The sequence below is a fragment of the Hordeum vulgare genome, chromosome 3H, assembly GCF_904849725.1.
Source record: "Hordeum vulgare subsp. vulgare chromosome 3H, MorexV3_pseudomolecules_assembly, whole genome shotgun sequence".
Taxonomy (NCBI): Eukaryota; Viridiplantae; Streptophyta; class Magnoliopsida; order Poales; family Poaceae; genus Hordeum; species Hordeum vulgare.
Window position 1 is genome coordinate 538554608 of NC_058520.1, and position 26559 is coordinate 538581166.

General features: G+C 46.9%; 2 protein-coding genes across 2 annotated transcripts; both read right to left on the reverse strand.

Moving 5' to 3' along the window:
• Nucleotides 1–13786: 13786 nt before the first annotated feature.
• On the reverse strand, nucleotides 13787–16469 carry LOC123444807 (fructose-1,6-bisphosphatase, cytosolic). Its single transcript, XM_045121656.1, has 11 exons — nucleotides 16024–16469; nucleotides 15839–15913; nucleotides 15658–15719; nucleotides 15469–15535; nucleotides 15178–15291; nucleotides 14997–15083; nucleotides 14831–14901; nucleotides 14686–14751; nucleotides 14436–14522; nucleotides 14272–14347; nucleotides 13787–14147 (listed from the first exon to the last, which is right to left on the reverse strand). The coding sequence occupies exons 1-11, from the start codon at nucleotides 16228–16230 to the stop codon at nucleotides 14025–14027; spliced, it is 1035 nt and encodes a 344-aa protein (XP_044977591.1). The 5' UTR covers nucleotides 16231–16469; the 3' UTR covers nucleotides 13787–14024.
• A 904-nt stretch (nucleotides 16470–17373) lies between these two features.
• LOC123444808 (VAMP-like protein YKT61) lies at nucleotides 17374–26301 on the reverse strand. Its single transcript, XM_045121657.1, has 7 exons — nucleotides 25845–26301; nucleotides 25250–25347; nucleotides 24482–24586; nucleotides 23866–23931; nucleotides 23598–23684; nucleotides 17806–17898; nucleotides 17374–17695 (listed from the first exon to the last, which is right to left on the reverse strand). Exons 1-6 carry the CDS (start codon nucleotides 26068–26070, stop codon nucleotides 17848–17850), a joined length of 633 nt encoding a protein of 210 aa, XP_044977592.1. The 5' UTR covers nucleotides 26071–26301; the 3' UTR covers nucleotides 17374–17695; nucleotides 17806–17847.
• Between the last annotated feature and the right edge of the window lie 258 nt (nucleotides 26302–26559).

A 26559-nucleotide genomic window follows, 5' to 3' on the forward strand; every position in this document is an offset into this window, starting at 1 on the left:
ACCTTGACAAGTTTTGAAGGAGTTCAAAATAGATTAGCAAAGAAGGAGTTCTTGGTTGCGTTGTAAGGTGTGAATTTGAGTAAGACTCAGAACCCGACCACGGCAGAATAAAGAGAATAGACGAAGATCGTCTTCTATGCCTTAGCCGTAGACTCTAAAGTATGCCATGCTGAGTACCGCACCTGATGTGTGCCTTGCAGCAAGTCTGTTGAGAGGTACAGAGAGTGATCCATGATTAAATCACTAGCAGCGGTCAAAATTTATCCTTAGTAACTGATGGACTAAGGAATTTTTCTCGATTATGCAGGTGGTTAAAGAGTTCGTCGTAAAGGGTTACGTCGATGTAAGCTTTGACACTAATCTGAATAACTATGAGTAGTGAAACGGATTCGTATAGTAGAGTAGATATTTGGAGTATTTCCGAATAGCACATAGTAGAAGCATCTATAAGGTGACATAAAGATTTGTAAAGAACACACGGATCTGAAAATTACAGAACCGTTGACTAAAACCTCTCTCATGAGCAAGACGTGATCAGACCCCATAACTATATGGGTGTTGGATTCGTTGGAATCACATGGTGATGTGAACTAGATTATTGACTCTAGTGCAAGTGGGAGACTGTTGGAAATATGCCCTAGATGCAATAATAATTAGTTATTATTATATTTCTTTGTTCATGATAATCGTTTATTATCCATGCTATAATTGTATTGAATGAAGACTTATATACATGTGTGGATACATAGACAAAACACTATCCCTAGCAAGCCTCTAGTTGGCTAGCCAGTTGATCAAAGATAGTCAGTGTCTTCTGATTATGAACAAGGTGTTGTTGCTTGATAACTGGATCACGTCATTAGGAGAATCACGTGATGGACTAGACCCAAACTAATAGACGTAGCATGTTGATCGTGTCATTTTATTGCTACTATTTTCTGCATGTCAAGTATTTGTTCCTATGACCATGAGATCATATAACTCACTAACACCGGAGGAATACTTTGTGTGTATCAAACGTCGCAACGTAACTAGGTGACTATAAAGATGCTCTACAGGTATCTCCGAAGGTGTTCGTTGAGTTAGTATGGATCGAGACTGGGATTTGTCACTCCGTGTGACGGAGAGGTATCTCGGGGCCCACTCGGTAATACAACATCACACACAAGCCTTGCAAGCAATGTGACTTAGTGTAAGTTGCGGGATCTTGTATTACGGAACGAGTAAAGAGACTTGCCGGTAAACGAGATTGAAATAGGTATACGGATACTGACGATCGAATCTCGGGCAAGTAACATACCGAAGGACAAAGGGAATGACATACGGGATTAAATGAATCCTTGGCACTGAGGTTCAAATGATAAGATCTTCGTAGAATATGTAGGATCCAATATGGGCATCCAGGTCCCGCTATTGGATATTGACCGAGGAGTCTCTCGGGTCATGTCTACATAGTTCTCGAACCCGCAGGGTCTGCACACTTAAGGTTCGACGTTGTTTTATGCGTATTTGAGTTATATGGTTGGTTACCGAATGTTGTTCGGAGTCCCGGATGAGATCACGGACGTCACGAGGGTTTCCGGAATGGTCCGGAAACGAAGATTGATATATAGGATGACCTCATTTGATTACCGGAAGGTTTTCGGAGTTACCGGGAATGTACCGGGAATGACGAATGGGTTCCGGGAGTTCACCGGGGGGCAACCCACCCCGGGGAAACCCATAGGCCTTGGGGGTGGCTGGAACAGCCCAAAAGAGCCCTATGCGCCATAGGAAGAAAAATCAAAGAGAAAGGAAAAAAAGAGGAGGTGGGAAAAGGGGGAAGGACTCCTCCTTCCAAACCTAGTTGGACTCGGTTTGGAAGGGGAGGGCTGCCCCCCTTGGCTCGGCCGAAACCCTTAGGGGTCCTTGGACCCCAAGGCAAGGCTCCCCCTCTTCCCCCTATATATACGGAGGTTTTAGGGCTGATTTGACACGACTTTGCCACGGCTGCCCGACCACATATCTCCATGGTTTTACCTCTAGATCACGTTTCTGCGGAGCTCGGGCGGAGCCCTGCTGAGACGAGATCATCACCAACCTCCGGAGCGCCGTCACGCTGCCGGAGAACTCTTCTACCTCTCCGTCTCTCTTGCTGGATCAAGAAGGCCGAGATCATCGTCGAGCTGTACGTGTGCTGAATGCGGAGGTGTCGTCCGTTCGGCACTAGATCGTGGGACTGATCGCGGGACGGTTCGCGGGGCAGATCGAGGGACGTGAGGACGTTCCACTACATCAACCGCGTTCACTAACACTTCTGCTGTACGGTCTACAAGGGTACGTAGATGACACATCCCCTCTCGTAGATGGACATCACCATGATAGGTCTTCGTGCGCGTAAGAAAAATTTTGTTTCCCATGCGACGTTCCCCAACAGCGGCCGATCCATCTCCAAGCTAGCCTGCATCGTCGGCCGTCCAACTACAGCGCCGGCGGCCGTCTGCCTCTCCAGCGGTCCAGCCCCTCGCCTCTTTCTCGCCGGTCGCCGGTCGCCACATCTTCAGGCTCCAGCCACCGCGCCCTTCGCCGGTCTGCTCGTCGGTCGCCACAACTACTGCTGCACGGAGCAGGACGAAGCCCCGCCGGTCGCCACATCTTCTTCAGCAAGCCGCACGAAGCCCCGTCGGTCGCCACATCTCCTCCACCAAGCCGGTCTCCTCCACCAAGGTGATATAGATGATTTTGTTGCTGTACATAGAACAATGATAGATGATTTTGCTGCTGTACATAGAACAATGATAGATGATTTTGCTGTTGTACTAGTTTCTTGCTGGTATAGATGAATATAAGTGTGATATAGATGATTTAGCTGTTGTACATAGAACAATAGTAGGTGATTTTGCTGTTGTACATGAAGGTAGTTTCTTGCTGGTGTACATGAATAGTTATAGTTGCTGCTGTTGATATAGATTTCTTGATGTTGATATAGATTTTATTGGTGTTGATATAGATTTGACATGGATCCGCACGAAATAGAAGGCCTAGAGGGTGATGAACCAGATTATCATCCTGAAGAATTAGAAGGTCATGAGGGTGAGATGGAGTTGTTTATTGTACCTCCAAATCCTCCTCGCGTACGGCAGAAAACTGCAAGTTCAAAGGGGAAGAAGCCAGCATCTAGTGGACGTTCAAAAAATGGACAATCTGCAGGACAACAACAACCTACAACCGAAGCACAGCAGCAGCCTACAACGAAAGCACAGCCGCAGTGCACTGCCTCCTCTAAAAGTTGCAGACGGAAGTCAAAAGTATGGTTGGACTTCACCAAGATATCCAAAGATGGTGATGCCATTACTATAGCTAAGTGCAACCATTGCACCGCTGAGTTGTCAGCTAAGTCTAGACATGGTACGTCTCATCTCCTTAGGCACACTGAAGCGCAGCATAAGACTGATCAATCAACAATGAATAATTTTTTCTTGAAATCTGAAACAAATGATGATGGAACAAATGCATTGAAAAATGTTAGATATGATGCTCAAGTAGCTAGACATTTTTTAGAGTTCTATGAATTGCCCATCTGGCATGTAATAATACATTTATGCACTTATGTTTCTACAAACTCAAAGCTGGAATGTTTTGATACTATTTGATGCGAAGACAATGCACTTTACAGTTGTTTTGGTGCTGCTGTGCTGCTATCTTATTCTGTTTATTTTTCTGGACATGTACTTTCATTACAATATCAAGGGCCTTTCAGAGGGCTTAGGGCTTTCGGGATTTCTGCGTTGGGAGGGCCTGGGCCTGAGATACGTAGAATTTTCGTGGGCCTAGGAGGGCCTGGGCCTTATCTCCATGCCTTGGGCTTGTTGGGGCCTGGGCCTGGGCCTGGGCGGTGATGAGTAGGATGAGATCTATCATGTAATGGAGTTAGTTTTGATGGGGATGTTGGAATTATGCCCTAGAGGCAATAATAAATGAATAGTTATTATTATAATTCCTGTATCAAGATAATAGTTTATTATCCATGCTATAATTGTATTGAATGAAGACTCATTTACATGTGTGGATACATAGACAAAACACCGTCCCTAGCATGCCTCTAGTTGGCTAGCCAGTTGATCGATGATAGTCAGTGTCTTCTGATTATGAACAAGGTGTTGTTGCTTGATAACTGGATCACGTCATTGGGAGAATCACGTGATGGACTAGACCCAAACTAATAGACGTAGCATGTTGATCGTGTCATTTTGTTGCTACTATTTTCTGCGTGTCAAGTATTTATTCCTATGACCATGAGATCATATAACTCACTGACACCGGAGGAATGCTTTGTGTGTATCAAACGTCGCAACGTAACTGGGTGACTATAAAGATGCTCTACAGGTGTCTCCGAAGGTGTTAGTTGAGTTAGTATGGATCAAGACTGGGATTTGTCACTCCGTGTGACGGAGAGGTATCTCGGGGCCCACTCGGTAATACAACATCACACACAAGCCTTGCAAGCAATGTAACTTAGTGTAAGTTGCGGGATCTTGTATTACGGAACGAGTAAAGAGACTTGCCGGTAAACGAGATTGAAATAAGTATGCGTATACTGACGATCGAATCTCGGGCAAGTAACATACCGAAGGACAAAGGGAATGACATACGGGATTATACGAATCCTTGGCACTGAGGTTCAAACGATAAGATCTTCGTAGAATATGTAGGATCCAATATGGGCATCCAGGTCCCGCTATTGGATATTGACCGAGGAGTCTCTCGGGTCATGTCTACATAGTTCTCGAACCCGCAGGGTCTGCACACTTAAGGTTCGACGTTGTTTTATGCGTATTTGAGTTATATGGTTGGTTACCGAATGTTGTTCGGAGTCCCGGATGAGATCACGGACGTCACGAGGGTTTCCGGAATGGTCCGGAAACGAAGATTGATATATAGGATGACCTCATTTGATTACCGAAAGGTTTTCGGAGTTACCGGGAATGTACCGGGAATGACGAATGGGTTCCGGGAGTTCACCGGGGGGGCAACCCACCCCGGGGAAGCCCATAGGCTTTGGGGAGACACACCAGCCCTTAGTGGGCTGGTGGGACAGCCCCAAGGGGGCCTATGCGCCAAGAAAAGGAAATCAAAGGAAAAGAAAAAAAAAAGAGGGAGGAAGTGGGAAGGGAGGGGGACTCCTCCCACCAAATCAAGTCCAACTCGGTTTGGGGGGGGAGTCCTCCCCCCCTTGGCTCGGCCGACCCCTTGAGGGTCCCTTGGACCCCAAGGCAAGGTCCCCCTCCCTCCTCCTATATATATGGAGCAATTAGGGCTGATTTGAGACGACTTTCTCACGGCTGCCCGACCACATACCTCCATAGTTTTTCCTCTAGATCGCGTTTCTGCGGAGCTCGGGCGGAGCCCTGCTGAGACAAGATCATCACCAACCTCCGGAGCGCCGTCACGCTGCCGGAGAACTCTTCTACCTCTCCATCTCTCTTGCTGGATCAAGAAGGCCGAGATCATCGTCGAGCTGTACGTGTGCTGAACGCGGAGGTGTCGTCCGTCCGGTACTAGATCGTGGGACTGATCGCGGGATTGTTCGCGGGGCGGATCGAGGGATGTGAGGACGTTCCACTACATCAACCGCGTTCTCTAACGCTTCTGCTGTACGATCAACAAGGGTACGTAGATCACTCATCCCCTCTCGTAGATGGACATCACCATGATAGGTCTTCGTGCGCGTAGGAAAAATTTTGTTTCCCATGCAACGTTCCCCAACAGTGGCATCATGAGCTAGGTTCATGCGTAGATGTCTTCTCGAGTAGAACACAAAAGTTTTTGTGGGCGGTGATGTGCGTTTTGCTGCCCTCCTTAGTCTTTTCTTGATTCCGCGGTATTGTTGGATTGAAGCGGCTTGGACCGACATTACTCGTACGCTTACGAGAGACTGGTTTCATCGTTACGAGTAACCCCCTTTGCTCAAAGATGACTGGCAAGTGACGGTTTCTCCAACTTTAGTTGAATCGGATTTGACCGAGGAGGTCCTTGGATGAGGTTAAATAGCAACTCATATATCTCCGTTGTGGTGTTTGCGTAAGTAAGATGCGATCCTACTAGATACCCTTGGTCACCACGTAAAACATGCAACAACAAAATTAGAGGACGTCTAACTTGTTTTTGCAGGGTATGATTGTGATGTGATATGGCCAACGATGTGATGTGATATATTGGATGTATGAGATGATCATGTTGTAATAGAAATATCGACTTGCACGTCGATGGTACGGCAACCGGCAGGAGCCATAGGGTTGTCTTTATACTAACATATGTGCTTGCAGATGCGTTTACTATTTTGCTAGGATGTAGCTTTAGTAGTAATAGCATAAGTAGCACGACAACCCCGATGGCAACACGTTGATGGATGATCATGGTGTGGCGCCGGTGACAAGAAGATCGTGCCAGTGCTTTGGTGATGGAGATCAAGAAGCACCTGATGATGGCCATATCATGTCACTTATGAATTGCATGTGATGTTAATCCTTTTATGCACCTTATTTTGCTTAGAACGACGGTAGCATTATGAGGTGATCTCTCACTAAAATTTCAAGACGAAATTGTGTTCTCCCCGACTGTGCACCGTTGCTACAGTTCGTCGTTTCGAGACACCACGTGATGATCGGGTGTGATAGACTCAACGTTCACATACAACGGGTGCAAAACAGTTGCGCACGCGGAACACTCGGGTTAAGCTTGACGAGCCTAGCATGTGCATACATGGCCTCGGAACACATGAGACCGAAAGGTCGATCATGAATCATATAGTTGATATGATTAGCATAGGGATGCTTACCACTGAAACTATACTCAACTCACGTGATGATCGGACTTGGGATAGTGTAAGTGGATCATGAACCACTCAAATGACTAGAGAGATGTACTTTTTGAGTGGGAGTTTAGCATATAATTTGATTAAGTTAAACTCTTATTATCTTGAACATAGTCTAAGTCCACTTTGAATATATTTGTGTTGTAGATCATGGCTCACGCAAGTGTCATCCTGAATTTTAATACGTTCCTAGAGAAAGCTAAGTTGAAAGATGATGGAAGCAACTTTGTAGACTGGGCTCGTAATCTTAAGCTAATCTTACAAGCTGGGAAGAAGGATTATGTCCTTAATTCTGCGCTAGGAGATGAACCACCCGCTACGGCTGATCAGGATGTTAAAGAACGCTTGGTTAGCGCGTAAGGAGGACTACTCAATAGTTCAATGTGCAGTCTTGTATGGCTTAGAACCGGGACTTCAACATCGCTTTGAGCGTCATGGAGCATTTGAGATGTTCCAGGAGTTGGGGTTTATCTTTCAGAAGAACGCCCGGTTCGAGAGGTATGAGACCTCCGATAAATTCTATGCTTGCAAGATGGAGGAAAACTCGTCTGTCAGTGAACATGTGCTCAAAATGTCTGGGTACTCAAACCGTCTGGCTGAGCTGGGGATTGAACTCCCGCAAGAGGCTATCACTGACAGAATCCTTCAATCACTGCCGCCAAGCTATAAAGGCTTTGTGTTGAACTACAACATGCAAGGGATGAACAAGTCTCCCGGCGAGTTGTTTGCGATGTTGAAAGTCGCAGAGTCTGAACTCCGTAAAGAGCATCAAGTGTTGATGGTGAGCAAGACCACTAGTTTCAAGAGAAACGGCAAAGGCAAGAAGGGCAATTCGAAGAAGAGCGGCAAGCCTGTTGCCAATCCGCCGAAGAAACCCAAGGCTGGACCTAAGCCTGAAACAGAGTGCTTCTATTGCAAGGGTATGGGTCACTGGAAGCGCAATTGCCCCAAGTATCTGGCAGATAAGAAGGCGGGCAAAGAAAAATCAGGTATATTTGATATACATGTTATTGATGTGTACTTAACCGGCTCTCGTAGTAGTGCCTGGGTATTCGATACCGGTTCTGTTGCTCACATTTGCAACTCGAAACAGGAACTGCGGAATAGACGAAGGCTGGCGAAAGACGAAGTGACGATGCGCGTAGGAAATGGTTCCAAGGTTGATGCAATCGCCGTCGGCACAGTGTCACTTCAGCTACCATCGGGGTTAGTGATGAACTTAAATCATTGTTATTTAGTGCCTGCGTTGAGCATGAACATTATATCTGGATCTTGTTTATTGCGAGACGGTTACTCTTTTAAGTCTGAGAATAATGGTTGTTCTATTTCTATGAGTAACATCTTTTATGGTCATGCACCGAATGTGAGAGGATTGTTCATATTGAATCTTGATAGCGATACGCATATACATAACATTGAGACCATAAGAGTTAGAGTAAACAATGATAGCGCCATATTTTTGTGGCACTGCCGCTTGGGTCATATTGGTGTAAAGCGCATGAAGAAACTCCATGCTGATGGACTTTTGGAGTCACTTGACTTTGATTCACTTGACACGTGCGAACCATGCCTCATGGGCAAGATGACTAAGGCTCCGTTCTCCGGAACAATGGAGCGTGCAAGTGACTTGTTGGAAATCATACATACCGATGTGTGTGGTCCAATGAGCGTGGAGGCACGCGGCGGATATCGTTATTTCCTCACCTTCACTGACGATTTAAGTAGATATGGTTATGTCTACTTGATGAAGCACAAGTCTGAAACATTTGAAAAGTTCAAGCAATTTCAGAGTGAAGTGGAAAATCATCGTAACAAGAAGATCAAGTTCCTACGGTCTGATCGTGGGGGTGAATATCTGAGTTTCGAGTTTGGTGCTCACTTAAGACAATGTGGAATTGTTTCGCAGTTAACACCGCCTGGAACACCACAGCGTAATGGTGTGTCCGAACGTCGTAATCGTACTTTGTTAGAGATGGTGCGATCTATGATGTCTCTTAGTGATTTTCCGTTATCATTTTGGGGTTATGCATTAGAAACAGCTGCATTCACTTTAAATAGGGCACCATCAAAATCCGTTGAGACGACACCATACGAACTGTGGTATGGCAAAAGGCCAAAGTTGTCGTTTCTTAAAGTTTGGGGATGTGATGCTTATGTCAAAAAGCTTCAGCCTGAAAAGCTGGAACCCAAAGCGGAAAAATGCGTCTTCATAGGCTACCCAAAAGAGACAGTTGGGTACACCTTCTATCTCAAATCCGAGGGCAAAGTGTTTGTTGCTAAGAACGGAACTTTTCTCGAGAAGGAGTTTCTCTCGAGAGAATTGAGTGGGAGGAAGATAGAACTTGACGAGGTTGTCGAACCTCTCATCCCTCTGGATGGTGGCGCAGGGCAAGGGGAAACCTCTGTCATTGCGACGCCGGTTGAGGAGGAAGTTAGTGATGATGATCATGAAAATCCAGTTCAAGTTTCTGTTGAACCACGCAGGTCGACGAGATCACGCGCTGCTCCAGAGTGGTACGGTAATCCCATCTTATCAATCATGTTGTTGGACAACAATGAACCTGCGAATTATGAAGAAGCAATGGTGGGCCCAGATTCCAACAAATGGCTAGAAGCCATGAAATCTGAGATAGGATCCATGTATGAGAACAAAGTGTGGACTTTGGAGATACTACCTGAAGGCCGCAAGGCTATTCAGAACAAATGGATCTTTAAGAAGAAGACGGACGCTGACGGTAATGTGACCGTTTATAAAGCTCGACTTGTGGCAAAGGGTTTTTCACAAGTTCCAGGAATTGACTACGATGAGACTTTCTCTCCCGTGGCAATGCTTAAGTCCGTCAGAATCATGTTAGCAATAGCTGCATTTTTCGATTATGAAATCTGGCAGATGGATGTCAAAACGGCGTTCCTTAATGGTTTCCTTAAGGAAGAGTTGTATATGATGCAACCCGAAGGTTTTGTCGATCCTAAAAATGCTGACAAGGTGTGCAAGCTCCAGCGATCCTATGGACTGGTGCAAGCATCTCGGAGTTGGAACAAACGCTTTGATGAGGTGATCAAAGCATTTGGGTTTATACAAGTGGTTGGAGAATCTTGTATTTACAAGAAAGTGAGTGGGAGCTCGGTGGCGTTTCTAATATTATATGTGGATGACATATTACTGATTGGAAACAACGTAGAGCTTTTGGAGAGCATAAAAGGTTACTTGAATAAAAGTTTCTCTATGAAGGACCTAGGAGAAGCTGCTTTCATTCTAGGCATTAAGATCTATAGGGATAGATCAAAACGCCTGATAGGACTTTCACAAAGCACATACCTTGATAAAGTTTTGAAGAGGTTCAAAATGGAACAGTCCAAGAAAGGGTTCTTGCCAGTGTTACAAGGTACGAGATTGAGTAAGACTCAGTGCCCAGCAACTGATGTAGATAGAGAGCATATGCGCTTAGTTCCCTATGCTTCAGCCATAGGTTCTATCATGTATGCGATGTTGTGCACTAGACCGGATGTTAGCCTGGCCATAAGTATGGCAGGTAGGTTCCAGAGTAATCCAGGAGTGGATCACTGGACAGCGGTCAAGAATATCCTGAAGTACCTGAAAAGGACTAAGGAGATGTTTCTCGTGTATGGAGGTGACGAAGAGCTCGCCGTAAAAGGTTACGTCGATGCAAGCTTTGACACAGATCCGGACGACTCTAAGTCGCAAACCGGATACGTATTTATTATTAATGGGGGTGCAGTAAGCTGGTGCAGTTCCAAGCAAAGCGTCGTAGCAGATTCTACATGTGAAGCAGAGTACATGGCTGCCTCGGAGGCAGCTAAGGGAGGGGGACTCCTCCCACCAAACCAAGTCCAACTCGGTTTGGGGGGGAGTCCTCCCCCCCTTGGCTCGGCCGACCCCTTGAGGGTCCCTTGGACCCCCAAGGCAAGGTCCCCCTCCCTCCTCCTATATATATGGAGCAATTAGGGCTGATTTGAGACGACTTTCTCACGGCTGCCCGACCACATACCTCCATAGTTTTTCCTCTAGATCGCGTTTCTGCGGAGCTCGGGCGGAGCCCTGCTGAGACAAGATCATCACCAACCTCCGGAGCGCCGTCACGCTGCCGGAGAACTCTTCTACCTCTCCGTCTCTCTTGCTGGATCAAGAAGGCCGAGATCATCGTCGAGCTGTACGTGTGCTGAACGCGGAGGTGCCGTCCGTTCGGTACTAGATCGTGGGACTGATCGCGGGATTGTTCGCGGGGCGGATCGAGGGACGTGAGGACGTTCCACTACATCAACCGCGTTCTCTAACGCTTCTGCTGTACGATCTACAAGGGTACGTAGATCACTCATCCCCTCTCGTAGATGGACATCACCATGATAGGTCTTCGTGCGCGTAGGAAAAATTTTGTTTCCCATGCGACGTTCCCCAACATGGGATTGATCCCTGGTATCCACTATGTTCTGAGATTGATGTTGCTACTACTTTGCCATGCTTAATGCTTGTCACTAGGGCCCGAGTGCCATGATTTCAGATCTGAAATTATTATGTTGTCACCAATATATGTGTGTTTTAGATCCGATCTTACAAGTTGTAGTTACCTACTATGTGTTATGATCCGGCAACCCCGGAGTGACAATAACCGGAACCACTCCCGGTGATGACCATAGTTTGAGGAGTTCATGTGTTCACCAAGTGCTAATGCGTTGGTCTGGTTCTTTATTAAAAGGAGAACCTTAATATCCCGTAGTATCCATTTGGACCCCGCTGCCACGGGAGGGATGGCCAATAGATGTCATGCAAGTTCTTTTCCCTAAGCACGTATGACTACACATGGAATGCATGCCTACATAACATTGACGAACAGGAGCTAGCCACATATCTCTCTGTGTCATAACTGTTGCATGATGAATGTCATCAAACGAATCACCGATCCATTGCCTACGAGTTTGTCCCACTGCCATTATCACTTGTTGCTACTGTTACTTGTTGCTACTGTTACTTGCTTTGCTCTGGTGCTGTTGCTACTGTTGCTGCTACTGTTACTTGCTTTGTCCTGCTGCTGCTGCCACTACTGTTGCTGCTACTGTTACTTGTTGTTGCTGTTACTTGCTACTGTTGCTACTTGCTACTGTTGTCACTAATGCGGTTCCTTGCCACTGTTGTTACTCGTTACTCTGCTACTACCTGCTACAATACTTTTCTGACGCCGTTGATACAACCGTTAGGAATGGTCTGCCTTGTCAACAGATCGTTTGTGGCACCGTTGCTATCATACTACTTTTGCTGCTTATATCCTGCTTGCAGACACTAATCTTTCAGGTGTGGTTGAATCTGACACATTCAGCTGCTAATACTTGAGAATATTCTTTCACTTTCCGTCGTGCGAACCAACAAATTTGGGTTGAATACTCTACCCTCGAAAACTGTCGCGATCCCACACGCTGGTGGGGCCATTGCAAGACAATTGCTAATTGTTGAGCAACTGGAAGCAACTCTTTTCTGGCTCCGTTGCTGGTGAGGCATCAAGTCAGGAATAGTTGCACGTCAACAGGGGTCGATTCTCTCAAGTACTCAGGGCCAAACACAGCAATCACAACCTTGAAAAACACGTACATGGACTCTAGGCATGTAGACTCGTTCATATGGACATACTCATCAATGAGATCACCGGGTACTCCATATGCAATCCGAACGGACATACTCATCAATGAGATCACCGGGTACTCCATATGCAATCATCCCGATGGCTACGGTGCATTTCTGATAAGATGAGAAGCCAATCTTTCCAAACGCGTCCTCTTTGCACTCGAAATAGTTATCATATCCGCCCATCCCTTCTCTAATACGATTAAAAACATGCCTAGCCAAGATCTCATCATCGGAGGAGGAGGAGGAATCGTCGGAGTCGCAAAGGAAATTGTGGAAAAAGAACTCGTCGGCGGAGTCCATTTTGTACCTTGGCAAACTGTCGAATAGCTTGCGAGCATCGTCGACGAAGCTTGCCAACGAAGAGACGTGCGCCTCCCTTGGACCAGGTGGCTAGCCTGGAGAAGTCCCGGCGGCAACGACGGTGGCGGCGAGGCGGCGATGTTGGAGGGAGGTGTGTCGGCACCGGCAAATGGGCGGCGACGACGACGCGGCGGAGACTCGCGAGGGTTTGCTGTTGATATGGATGAGAGAGGAAGAAGTAGGCGGGCGCCGGAAGCGTCCGTCTCGTGTCCGCGTCGACACAATTTGGGCTTAAAAATGAACCAGGAATGGGTCAGGAGACGAACGAAAAGCGAACGCGCTTCTGTTTAGGTCGGCGTGTTAGGTCAATTATTCTGTCCGTCGCGACCTAAATGTACACGTACTAACGAAATGGATCGACGCGTTGAAGTTGCTCCTAGATCAATACAACACATAATTCTAGTTATTTTACAATTCTCACAGCGATGACCGGTGAGCTACCATGAATGCCTGAGTTCAGAGTTCTGCAAAGGCGGTCACTGCGCCAACCGCTCATGATGAGCCCATTTGATAAATCTAAATGCTCTTAGATACTCCCTCCGTTTAAAATTACTTATCGCATAAATTGATAAAAATAGATGTACCTATAAATAAAATAAATCTAGATATATCCATTTCTATGATAAGTATTTTCTGGCGAAAGGAGTGCATTTTTATGGAGGGGGTATTTTTCTCATTTCGAAAAACTAAGGGAGAATCTTTCGGTTCTGAAATAGTATGGAAACATATAACATATTTTAAAATGTAAATTCATTCATTTTACTATGTATGTAATCCATTGTAAAATCTTTAAAAAGACTTATATTTAGGAACTAAGGGAGTAGTCAACATGTTTAATCACATGATGTAGCAATTTGTATGTATATGCAATGCATTCTGCACAGCTCGAGGCACTGGTTCTGTCCCCCGGCCTCAACGATGCACACAGCCATTCCTGAGCTGAATATATGTATACATGGATGTATATTTCGTATCATCAGTGAACGAATTGTGGAAAGAAGCAGAAACCCTGGCAGCTCATGTATGAAGCTGTTCGAGGCCTCCACGCTAGTATATTACACTGAATGACACAGACGTATAGAAAAGAAATGCCTGATATATGAATCACATTTGCCAGCAAGGCCCATGAGTCGTCGTCGATTTACACGCCTTGCGCGACATGACCGTGGATCTTCATGCAGATCCTGCCTTCTTGGCTTCCTCCGCGTACAGCGCCTTGATCTCCTCCACGTCGTCGCTGCTGCCGAGGAATATCGGGGATCTCTCGTGGATGTCGGTGGGGATCAGATCGAGCGACTGCATTGCGTCGATCCACAACGCAGAGACAAAGCGTCAAACATGCTGTCTGCCGCCGGACATGAAATTGTGGCCAGGGATGGAAAAACAGAGATGCATGTTTGGCATGTTACAACGTGCGTACCCGTCCTTTGCCTGTGAAAGACTGGCCTCCAGCTTCCTCCATCAGGAATGACATGGGGAACACCTCATACATCACACTGCAAACAGGGCAGATTCAGGCAGCTCCAAAAGAGTTGCGTGTAATTGGACGTGCTATTTGAATTGTGCGCATAGGCATTGGCGTACCGGAGCTTTCCGTTCGGGCTCTTCTTGTCTGCGGGGTACAGAAATATGCCGCCGTATAGCAAGGTGCGGTGGACATCAGCAACCATGCTGTGGACCATCAGAAATGGAGTGTTATATGTTGTGACAAGCATTTTACAAGTTTGCTGACGTTCATTGATCGTGTAAAATTTGCATTGTCAGGCAGAAGCCTCTGGAGTATGAGAGGTAAACTGTTTGATTCGTTAGGTAAGCAGACTGAAGATTCACAAACCTGCCAATGTATCTCAAGGATTTAGGTGATGAACCATCCGTGGGATACTTGCACTTCTCAACGTACCTGTTGTATATATGTGGTAAATTTTAATCCGGAACTCGCAAGGAAGTTATAGTAGTCTGAAAGCATAAAGATCACATACTTTGCAGTAGGCGTGTCCCAGTTCTTGGCATTCCCTTCATTAACCGAATAGATCTTTCCTTTTGGCGGTATCTGAAGCACAAACATTGCAAAATTGAGTAGTGTGCTTGTTGGTGAATTTTCAGAAGAAAAAGATATACTGTATCTCGTCAGTTGTGTCAGCACACCTTGATGTCTGGATGAGTCATTATGAACTCCCCAAGAGAAGGGTCAAGCGTGAAGCCGTTGACACCATTTCCAGTGCTCAGGACAAGCTGCAGAAAGTTACATACACACGCCAATTCAGATACAGTCACGCGAGATGTGTCTTGCTTGTGGGACACGAGGTCAGGTTCTTTGATTAATTACCGTGCAGGAACTCCCATACATGCAGTATCCAGCAGCAATCATGTCCTTCCCAGGCTGCAGCACTTCCTCCAGAGTCACGGTGTCTTGGTTCTTGATCATGTAGATCCCAAAGATCTGTAGAAAAACATGTAAGAACAAGGAATAAAGTGTCCATGCAGCATGTTTCTGTGAGCATATTCCCAGAGAGGCTGAGACTTTGCAAGGGCAAAAAGGAAAGCAAATTATGGCTCCCAATAATTGTGCGTGTTCCGAATAACTTTTTTGGGTTTGAAATTTCCTGTACGCTCTTACCGTTCCAATGGAGACGCCACAGTCGATGTTGGAGGAGCCATCCAGGGGATCAAAGCAGACACAGTACCTAATTGGAAATGAAGAGCCACACATTTCATCAGAAACGGCAAAGGAAAAATTGTTCCTCAACCATATCATATCAAGGTATGTGAGGAGCAGAGCATGGAGGAGCCGAAGCTGTTTACGCACTTTCCACGGAGCTTTGGGTCGACGAACGTAGCCTCCTCGTCCTCCTCGGACACAAGAACACACTGCACATATCCGTTGGCAGCGCAAAGCAGTGTCATCATCACGAAACTAAATGAAATCAACAATCGTGTACTATGTACAAACAAAGGGGGAAAGTAACGGGATGGAAGAAAGTTCGTACGGTGCGGCCGCTGCTGACGAGGGCATTGACGAACACCTCGTTGGAGAGCACGTCCAGCTTCTTCTGCTCCTCCCCCTGAAGAACCCACGCCACCAATGTCCAATTGGCGACCATCGTCATGCTTTCATTCTCACAGAGGAAAAACTGAAGAAGAAAAAAGGAAGAGGAAGGGCACGGCAGCCTGCCTGGACGTTGGTCTCGCCTGCGAGGCCGGTGAGCTTGGCGAGGCCGGCCTTGTTGACGGCGGAGGCGACGAACTTGCAGCCGAGGACGATGTGGGAGAGGAGGATGGTGAGGTCGCCGCGCGACTCCGGGTGCCTGCTCTGCTCGTTGAGCACGTGCCGCGTGATGGTCATCAGGTCCGTCCGGAACGTGTCCGCCGCGTGATCCATCTTCTCTGGCTCCGACCAACCCCGCCCTCCCCCTCCCGCTCGCTTAGCGTACGTGTTGCTTTGCTTGCGGTTGCAGAGCACAGGCCCCGGGAGGGAGTGAGTGAGCGAGCGAGCGAGCGAGCGATGTATGATCTATCTATGCCCCAAGAAGTAGGCGCGGCGCGGGAACTGGCCGGCTGTGAGCCGAGACGTGACGTGACGCGCGGCGTGGTGTGTTTCGGTGGGTAGCGCGGGGAGGAAGTGAGGCTGGGAGCGGAGGGGGGCGGGGCTCCAACGGAATGGACGCCCAGGCCTATCCCGTCTATCCGCGATGGCTGGTAGCACGGTGGCCGGGCGCGTCTGTGGCCGTCGCGTGGTGAGGGTGATGGAGCGAGAGGACAGAGGAGGGCTTTGTCCTGCGCACGCACGTAACCCTCCCGCCGGAGCAACACGCCAACGCCCGGCGCAAGCGGAGCGATCGGGAGGACAGTGACCATGTTTAGCCACGACGTGACGTGACGTGACGGCGAGACGGTTTTGCTGCAACGGGCGTCAGCGCCGTTTCGCACCAAGCAAAGCTCGGGGTGGGAGCGCTGTTGGAATCTCTCATTCCGTTCCGGAGGAGCTTTGCTGCTTGATGGCCTGCCCTGCCCGCCCTTCACGCGTACGTTGAATATCCTACCTTTTTTCTTTCTGATGATGATATATGTGAATATCCTACTACTACAGTAGCTTTTTTCAACCATAATACGTGGCTCGGACTCCTCAAGCGGCCGCTTGGCCTCGACGCTAGCCTGGCCAGGGGAATGGCTGCGTTTTCGTGGTCCAGTCAAGACTTGTACGAGCCACTAGCTCAAACATGACAGTGTCTATAACTTTGCCGACTAAGGTCTACGGAGAAAACGTGCCCATTTATACAATAGCACAAGATGCATCCAGGAAATCAGCAAAGGCATTTGCATTTGACACGGTATGCATGTTGACCGTTTGACATACTTCCTTCATTCCTAAATAAAAGTCTTTTTAAAGTTTTCACTAGGGGACTATGTACGGATGTATATAGACATATTTTAAAGTGTAAATACACTCATTTTGTTTCGCATGTAGTCTCTTAATGAAATCTCTACGAATACTTATTGTATGCATGTCGGTAGCAGAATACTCTCAACATAAATAAACTGGTATATAATAACAGAAGCATAGTACCATCAATCTTCAATCATATCACAAACACGAATTATGAATAGCAACCAGTTTTCCAACATACATAAATTAAGGGGCAGCAACGGTGCTCCAACATACTTGATAACTGAGAGATATCGACAATCTACGCAGGGAAGACGATGATGTTGGCCGTTGCTAAGTGGTGTTAGTTGCTATTCGAAGGCGTCACCAAAGAATAACAGATTTACAGTATTGATCCCGGCACGTTTTCATGAGCAGTCGGCTTACGGTACAACACAACGGTATTCAATTGATTTTCTTTCTGAAAAAAAAAAGAGAGTAAAAAGCGTCCTGAGAATTAAGCAGGTGTAATTAAAGGTACAAGGAGCATGTATGAAGGCATCAACATCTTTGTCGGAAAACAGCATTAACCTGGAGCCTTCCAAGAGAGACTGAAGGATCACAGTTCAAACTTCAGAGTATAGTACAACAACTGTTTGTTTTCTTCGCCTGCTTGTAGAACATCTGAAAAAGGACAGGGTAACATCTATCAGGAAAATATAGTGATAACTTAAAATAAGACAAAGCATTGAAATGATCCATGACACTAAAATTATGATTTCCAGCAAGTTAAAAGAGCATGTCTGTCTTATGACTGAAAAGAAGAAGAAAAAAAGTAAAGTCTAGAAGAACAGGACCTTGTTACATAAAGGAAAAACAGAAGTGCCTTAAGAGCCCATTTGCCATATGTACATTTCGCGTTGTATCTAACAACAAGCATTCTGGAAATTGGACAGCGATGAAGTGTGAGGATTAACATGATGAAATGGCATGCTAATGAAGTGCCAAACATGCATGACTTGTTGATGTGGATGAGTTTCTGTCAACCTGTAATAGCATATATCACTAATTAGGCACCTTCCTGGCTCTTTGCACTCCCCACCCACCCACCCCCACCACACACACACACACACACACACACACACACCCGCCGCCGTCCGGTGCAACGTGTAGCCCCCAGGATCAGGCCACAGCCCATGTACAGTAGTTTGTGGACTAAAACCTATAGCAAAAGAAATGGCCGCCCAAATCGACAGATTCCATCGCACATCTTCTCCCTGCCCAAATTTTCTTCCTTGCTGGCACTGTATCCCCATCTTTCTCCCTGCCCGGAGCTTCTTCCTCATCAGCGGATGCCTTGCCATCTTCCTCTGCCAGGATTTCCTTCCTTGCTAGCGACCACCAAGGTTACCTGCTCGACCATGGTTGCTGTCAGGAGGAGAGCTGGGCAGCAGCATGGTCACTGGAGGCTGGCTCCCGAGTCCCCACCGTGTCCAGGATGTGTCTAGGCCGTATGCAATTTTGCTTCCTTTTTTTTAATTCAAAAAAGATAGGATACTGAGGAATACCCCCCCCCCCCCCCCCCAAGCGGTATCAGGACAGCGAATCGGCAGTTTTGGCCGTATCAGGGCTTCTTAGGTTGTAGGTGCAGCATTGGAACAGCTTTGGCCAATATTGTAAAGAAATAGGTGAGTGAAGAACATTACAACTAGATTTATATTATTATACAAACCCACAAAATTATATTAGCATCACATGTAGTGCATGAATAGAAATAAATATCACTTTACAGTAATCCCATGGGCAGTGATCCGTCCACACTAGACAAGTAAACTTTACAATTTAATGGAGTATATGTACAAGTGAGCCTGCAGTAAAATAATGTGCATGCTCAAAGACGTTGAATGTGTTAGGAAGTATTAGTATTAGTCTAGGAGTCCTCATTAGTCTATTAGTATTAGTCTAGGAGTCCTTATTAGTCTATGTTTACTTTCCTTGCACCTCAAGTCTTGTGTAATATATATATGCCCCTTGGGCCTTCAATAAACATAAGTTGCTTTCCTAACATGGTATTAGAGCCCTAGGGGTTTTTCTCGCACGCGCAACTCGTGCTTTTCCTCCTTGCCGCCGCGTTCTTCTTCCCGACCGCGTCGTGCTCCTACTGCAACCTCGGCGTCTCCGGATCAAGGATCTGCTACCGCCCCTGCCCTCCACCCTGGTCGCGCCATCCTCTCCAGATCGCGCCAGGATCGCTGCTCTACACTCCAGCCGGGCCGCCCTCTCCAGATCGCCACGTCGTGTTGTCCAGATCGAGGATCTGGACGCCCCGCGCTGCCTCCAGCCCAGATCGGGACGCCCGCGCTGCCTCCAGTCCAGCTCGCGAATAGTCTTCGCTCTGGAATAACCACGCTTCACTCCGCGTTGACTCCAGATCACGTTGTATCTCCCGCATCAACTACCTCGCTCTGGAGGCCGCTGTTGCTTGGACTCGATCTGGTGATTCCCGCTGGACTGCTCCATCTGTCCCTACTGGATCTCGATCTGGACTGATCCTCTAAAAAATAATGTCTTATGCGTTCGGCTACGTTGTTGTTCCTCGTTCTCCGGTGATCTTTGATGGCACTAACTACACCGAGTTCATTGGCTTCTGTTGGAATTATGCCCTAGAGGCAATAATAAATATAGTTATTATTATAATTCCTGTATCAAGATAATCGTTTATTATCCATGCTATAATTGTATTGAATGAAGACTTATATACATGTGTGGATACATAGACAAAACACTGTCCCTAGCAAGCCTCTAGTTGGCTAGCCAGTTGATCAAAGATAGTCAGGGTCTTCTGATTATGAACAAGGTGTTGTTGCTTGATAACTGGATCACGTCATTAGGAGAATCACGTGATGAACTAGACCCAAACTAATAGACGTAGCATGTTGATCGTGTCATTTTGTTGCTACTGTTTTCTGCGTGTCAAGTATTTGTTCCTATGACCATGAGATCATATAACTCACTGACACCGGAGGAATGCTTTGTGTGTATCAAACGTCGCAACGTAACTGGGTGACTATAAAGATGCTCTACAGGTATCTCCGAAGGTGTTCGTTGAGTTAGTATGGATCGAGACTGGGATTTGTCACTCCGTGTGACGGAGAGGTATCTCGGGGCCCACTCGGTAATACAACATCACACACAAGCCTTGCAAGCAATGTGACTTAGTGTAAGTTGCGGGATCTTGTATTACGAAACGAGTAAAGAGACTTGCCGGTAAACGAGATTGAAATAGGTATGCGGATACTGACGATCGAATCTCGGGCAAGTAACATACCGAAGGACAAAGGGAATGACATACGGGATTATATGAATCCTTGGCACTGAGGTTCAAACGATAAGATCTTCGTAGAATATGTAGGATCCAATATGGGCATCCAGGTCCCGCTATTGGATATTGACCGAGGAGTCTCTCGGGTCATGTCTACATAGTTCTCGAACCCGCAGGGTCTGTACACTTAAGGTTCGACGTTGTTTTATGCGTATTTGAGTTATATGGTTGGTTACCGAATGTTATTTGGAGTCCCGGATGAGATCACGGACGTCACGAGGGTTTTCGGAATGGTCCGGAAACGAAGATTGATATATAGGATGACCTCATTTGATTACCGGAAGGTTTTCGGAGTTACCGGGAATGACGAATGGGTTCCGGGTGTTCACCGAGGGGGGGGGGGTAACCCACCCCGGGGAAGCCCATAGGCCTTGGGGGTGGCGCACCAGCACTTAGTGGGCTGATGGGACAGCCCAAGAAGGCCCTATGCGCCATAGGAAGAAAATCAAAGAGAAAAGAAAAAAAAAGAGGAGGTGGGAAAAGGGGGAAGGACTCCTCCTTCCAAACCTAGTTGGACTCGGTTTGGAAGGGGAGGGTTGCCCCCCTTGGCTCGGCCGAACCCCTTGGGGGTCCTTGGACCCCAAGGCAAGGCTCCCCCTCTTCCCCCTATATATACGGAGGTTTTAGGGCTGATTTGAGACAACTTTGACACGGCAGCCCGACCACATATCTCCATGGTTTTACCTCTAAATCACGTTTCTGCGGAGCTCGGGCGGAGCCCTGCTGAGATAAGATCATCACCAACCTCCGGAGCGCCGTCACGCTGCCGGAGAACTCATCTACATCTCCGTCCCTCTTGCTGGATCAAGAAGGCCGAGATCATCGTCGAGCTGTACGTGTGCTGAACGCGGAGGTGCCGTCCGTTCGGCACTAGATCGTGGGACTGATCGCGGGACGGTTCGCGGGGCGGATCGAGGGACGTGAGGACGTTCCACTACATCAACCGCGTTCACTAACGCTTCTGCTGTACGGTCTACAAGGGTATGGAGATCGAATATCCCCTCTCGTAGATGGACATCACCATGATAGGTCTTCGTTCGCGTAGGAAAATTTTTGTTTCCCATGCGACGTTCCCCAACAGCTTCATGCGCATTCACATGCATGGCATCAGTCTATGGGGTTTTCTTTCTGACGAGGTCTGTTGTCCGCCATGTCTGGTTCCTCCCATGGCTCCTACTCCGCCGACCCCACCGGCTCTTCCTGCGGATGCTCCTCGGGCCGCAAAGGATGCGGCTAAGCTTGCTGATGAGGCCGATGTGCTTATGATGAGAAGGTCTTGGCTTATGAGGAGGCTCTTCAGGTGTATCACGGTGCTCTGTCCGCTTACACCCAGTGGCTTGATGATGATGCTCGTGCTGCAGCTGTTCTCACTGCTAGTGTTCTGCCTCAGTTTGCCTCTGAGTTTTTGGGCCTTCCTACTGCCTTTGAGATGTGGACTCGCCTTCGTCAGCGCTATGCGCCCTCTGGTGATGCCTTATACCTCTCTGTGGTTCGTCAGGAGCATGCTCTTCAGCAGGGTGACTCTATTGTTGATGACTTCTATGCACAGAGTTCTGCTATCTGGCGCCAGCTCAATTCTCTCTGCATTGCTGGTTGTAGTACTTGCCCCTGTTGCCAGGTTGTCCAGGCCAACTTGGAGTTTCATCGCGTCTACGAGTTCCTGTCTCGGCTCCGTAAGGAGTTTGAGCCCCGGCGTGCTCAGTTGTTTGCTCGTGGCCGTATTTCTCTCATGGGGGCGCTTTCTGAGATTCGTGCTGAGGAGACTCGCTTACGTGGTGTTGGTTTGCTGGAGGTTCCCTCGGTGCTCGCTGCTCGGGCTACTTCTACGCCCCCTGCTGCACCGACCCCTTCTCACTTGAGTGCTCCGCCGCTCTTGCCCACTCCTTCTGGAGGCTCAGGTCGCCCCCGTCCACATTGTGGCTACTGCAACAATGATGGTCATATTGAGTCCCACTGCTACACGAAGAAGAAACACTTGCGCCAGGCGCAATCATCATCTACAGAGACTTCGTCATCTACCTCGACAACTTCAGCCATCGCTTTGATTGAGCAGGATATTCTGAGACTTAAGCGTCTGCTCGTTGCTTCAGGTTCTTCCTCAACGGGTACTGCTGGTTTTGTGACTGAGGCTTCCCGCACTGAGCAACCACCTTCTACACAGTCAGGACCGTCTCCTGCACACTCTGGTTGGAATTGGCCTTCGCCGCCATGATATTATTTTTTCTCTTCCGCTGCGTCCACCAAATCCGTTGATAATTTATGTTTTCTCATGCCATGCGAGTCCACCATACCTTAGTCCGTCAGCCTTTCTTTGGTCCTGCTCCTTTCTATGCAACTTTTGTGGCCTACTTGCCCTTGTTGTTTTCTATAGGATTTTCTAGACTTCTTTTGCATTGTCGATCTACGTCCATCGTGCCTTATCCGCCGAGCTTCTTTCGCTGACGGTTGTCGTGGACTATGATTTTCTGCACAATGCTTTATTCTCTTGATGTGCCATCTTCTTTTGACAACCCATCTTCTCTTGATACTTATCTTGTATCTTCAAGTGATGCGGTGTCTACCTCTGATGTGCCATCTCTTCGTTCTCTCCTTCGGCGACTCGACAAGTTTTGAAGACTCTTCATACTACGACGAGACTCTCAAGACGCGGATTTGGATTATCATTGTTTTTTAGTATTACACTTCTTCAAATGCAATGCTATTGCATACGCTTTGCATTTGAGGGGGGGTGTTAGGAAGTATTAGTATTAGTCTAGGAGTCCTCATTAGTCTATTAGTATTAGTCTAGGAGTCCTTATTAGTCTATGTTTACTTCCTTTGCACCTCAAGTCTTGTGTAATATATATATGCCCCTTGGGCCTTCAATAAACATAAGTTGCTTTCCTAACAGAATGATCGTTGTAGCTCGGAGATAACTAACAGTAAATAGCAATTTTTCACCATGTCTTTAAGCACAAAAGCACTTATCAGGTAAATAGCAAACAGATAGATATATGCTTACCTGTGAAGCAGCACTGAGGTCTGAGCTTTTTTCAACCAAGCTATCCAACCTCTCTCCTCTTTGAAGAACATTCTCTATAGTTTTATGCTGTTAAATTATCACAAATAAAGCATATCAGCAATAGGTTGCTCCCACACACAAAAAACAGCATGACATAGCAGGTACAAGATGGGGCTGGCTGGCCTTTCACACATTTACGTGTGGTGCAAGTAGTGGGTAAATCTGTAGATCTCCAAGCGCGCAAAAAAATCAAATAAGTAACACTTACCAGGATAATTTTTGTTTCATCCAAGTCCCTCTGGATTTTTGTTAACTTGTCAGCCTCTGCAGGATCCTACGAATGACAGATTATTCATCATTTATGAGAACAAGTTTACCCATGGGTTCTAGCAAGTTGGGCAAAGCGATGAAAATGACTAGTAAAAGCACACTGAAAAATACACTAATATGTCCAAACATATAACCCATTTAAGAATATAAAACATGCAACATATAGAACCCATCCCTGAGAAGCCACCACAGCATACCATGCGACTGGAACACGTAGCAACTTTTTCTTTCAAAAAGAGGCATACAACTACAAGATACAGCTCATTCCTTAGAAAATAGAAGCCAGCACACCAAACTTTTATCTGGCCATCTTTTTCATCATAAAAGAAAGCGACAACAACTGTGGTCATACGATGAATATAGCAGAATTGTAAAAGAGACAACTTACTACAACTGTGGTTGCCCCCTCCCTCACTCTCAGTTTTTCTTACTGTGGGGTATATAGGATAAATAGACCAGTATACCAATTACTGAGCCCGGAAACAAAACATAGCATTATGTTACCTCCTAGCAATGAACACGAGCATGCAGAACCTTCCATAAGATGGTTATACCTGAAATTTTGTCAAAGCGTCCATCAGGAAAGGCCACTCTTGAGTGGAATCTGCTGTCGCAGCTTTCCAAGCATCCCCAAAAGCCTTCTGGTATTCGTCAAGTACCTTCATAAAACACATCGCATCGACAGCTAAGTATCACCCGAAAACACTACTATGGAAGAACTGCTCTATAGGCCTTATTCAGTTATGACAGTACATCAAGTATTTGCATGACCCTGATAAAATCATGATTATTATCTAATAACACGCATGTATATGTCAGGAGAAAAATATATTGTATTTTTTTAGCAAAGACATGGTTTATCAGTCTCTGCTCTCCAGCTAATTACACAAAAGGGGTCCCTAGACAACACCGTAACTCCAATGATTTCTGCACAACATGGTATAGATTTTAATGAAGACCGAAGCAAGACTCTGAACAGGTTATAGGTTGTAGCTATTGGTTCTCCAAAAACTACTAGGGGGTCTTTTCAATAACGAATAAAGCACTTCTCTAAAGTTGAGGACCATTATATATACCAGCCTTAGCAGGAGCTTATAGCATACGGCGTGCAACCATGGATACATAGCATTAACACTTATATGTTTTCTGTTAATAATTCGGAGAAAGTCTGTATATTGAAGCAAAAACAGCTTTGTAGTTTTTTAGGCCATTCAGAATAAGAACACATAACAGGAAGATCGATCCCCCACAGTTGGTAAAAAATGATCCTAGGTTAATCACGAAATACATAACACATGAGTCTCAACAACAACGATCTATACCTTATTCAAAAGAGAAAATGCACTTCGTACAGGATAGTGATCATCCATAAAAGCCACCACACAGAGGCCATTTCTGTTGTGTGAGTGAACCTTGTATTCTGCAAAGAAACAACAAAGTGTTTGAATGATCCTGTATTCACAATTACATATGCGCAAATGAATTTGCTCAAAGTCACTAAACGAACACTACACATCAACTGGACATATAAAGAATAAGAGCAAGTGGGATTTAAATTACGTCCAAAGCGTCGGAATTAGGTCAAATCTACCAAATAGCAATACTGTCACATGGTCATGAATCATGATGGATAGAGAATCACAAGCCTACAGCCCTACTTCAGCAGCAAAATCACTTTGCAAGTGCGAATCCAACGCACTACCAGTTAGGGCTACAGGCTACTTTGCATAGATTGCCCGAATCACCCATGTCGCCCTTGCTCTTGGAATCAAACTACTGCACGGCCCGGAGCAGAAGACTGACCCCCGGAAAATTCAGTCCAAAGTCCAAACCCAGACCCCGGATCTGAGCATCGGATCACAAAGTAAACTAGACCTAAGAGGGTAGCAGGAGGCAGATCTGAGGAGGGGCGGTTACCTTCGTGCTGGACGGACTGGCGCTGGCCGGGCTGGGTGCGCTGGGCGACGGTGCGGGCGACGAAGACGATGAACTCGCGGGCGGCGCCGCGCTGGAAGAAGCCGAAGTGGCTGACGTCCGTGGCGTTGGCCAGCACGAGCGCCTCGGCGCCCTGCCCGCCGCTCGACGAGGATCCCCCAGCGCCTCCGGCCGACGGCTTCAGCACGACGAGCGCCGTGATCTTCATCTCTCCTCTCCGGCAAGGCTAGATCCGCGGCGACCTTGGGTGGTGGGCTGGACGGAATTGGATGGGAGATCGCCGCGCACAAGTAAAAGAAGCTTCTCCCCTTTCCTACTTTGCTGGATTCGGTCACACCCCCACGACGTCCACAAGTCAATGACAGCGGGCCAGCCTCAGGCGGCCAGCGTTGTTTTTCAGCTACTATTGGATTCCTTCCGCCAACCCCCAACAGAAGCGCCACTGAGCATCCTGGAAACTTCCAGAAAAAAACCTGGAGAACAAATATGGAACGACACAGCCACGGCGAGCTTATCCATGGACGAAAATCCATGAAGCGGCGATCCTGTTCTTCATCCCCATCATATCATAGCAGCACCATCAGAAAAACTGAGTAAAAAAACCAAAAATAAGATGAACACAGTCCAACGACGGAAGGGATAATCCATGGATGAAAACTGTTGTCCCGCAATCCGTGTTCTTCCTCTGCGTCACATC

What these genes read in the sequence shown, in the direction of transcription:
- LOC123444807 (XM_045121656.1), bottom strand. Translation starts at nt 16,230, where the DNA reads ATGGATCACGCGGCGGACACGTTCCGGACGGACCTGATGACCATCACG. An exon ending in CAGGCGAGACCAACGTCCAG is followed by an intron (nt 15,914 to 16,023) that starts GCAGGCTGCCGT and finishes TGGGTTCTTCAG; the next exon opens with GGGGAGGAGCAGAAGAAGCT. An exon ending in AGCCCGAACGGAAAGCTCCG is followed by an intron (nt 14,348 to 14,435) that starts GTACGCCAATGC and finishes CCCTGTTTGCAG; the next exon opens with TGTGATGTATGAGGTGTTCC.
- LOC123444808 (XM_045121657.1), bottom strand. Translation starts at nt 26,070, where the DNA reads ATGAAGATCACGGCGCTCGTCGTGCTGAAGCCGTCGGCCGGAGGCGCT. An exon ending in ACGCTTTGACAAAATTTCAG is followed by an intron (nt 23,932 to 24,481) that starts GTATAACCATCT and finishes TGTCATTCGTAG; the next exon opens with GATCCTGCAGAGGCTGACAA. An exon ending in ACCTCAGTGCTGCTTCACAG is followed by an intron (nt 17,899 to 23,597) that starts GTAAGCATATAT and finishes GTCCTTTTTCAG; the next exon opens with ATGTTCTACAAGCAGGCGAA.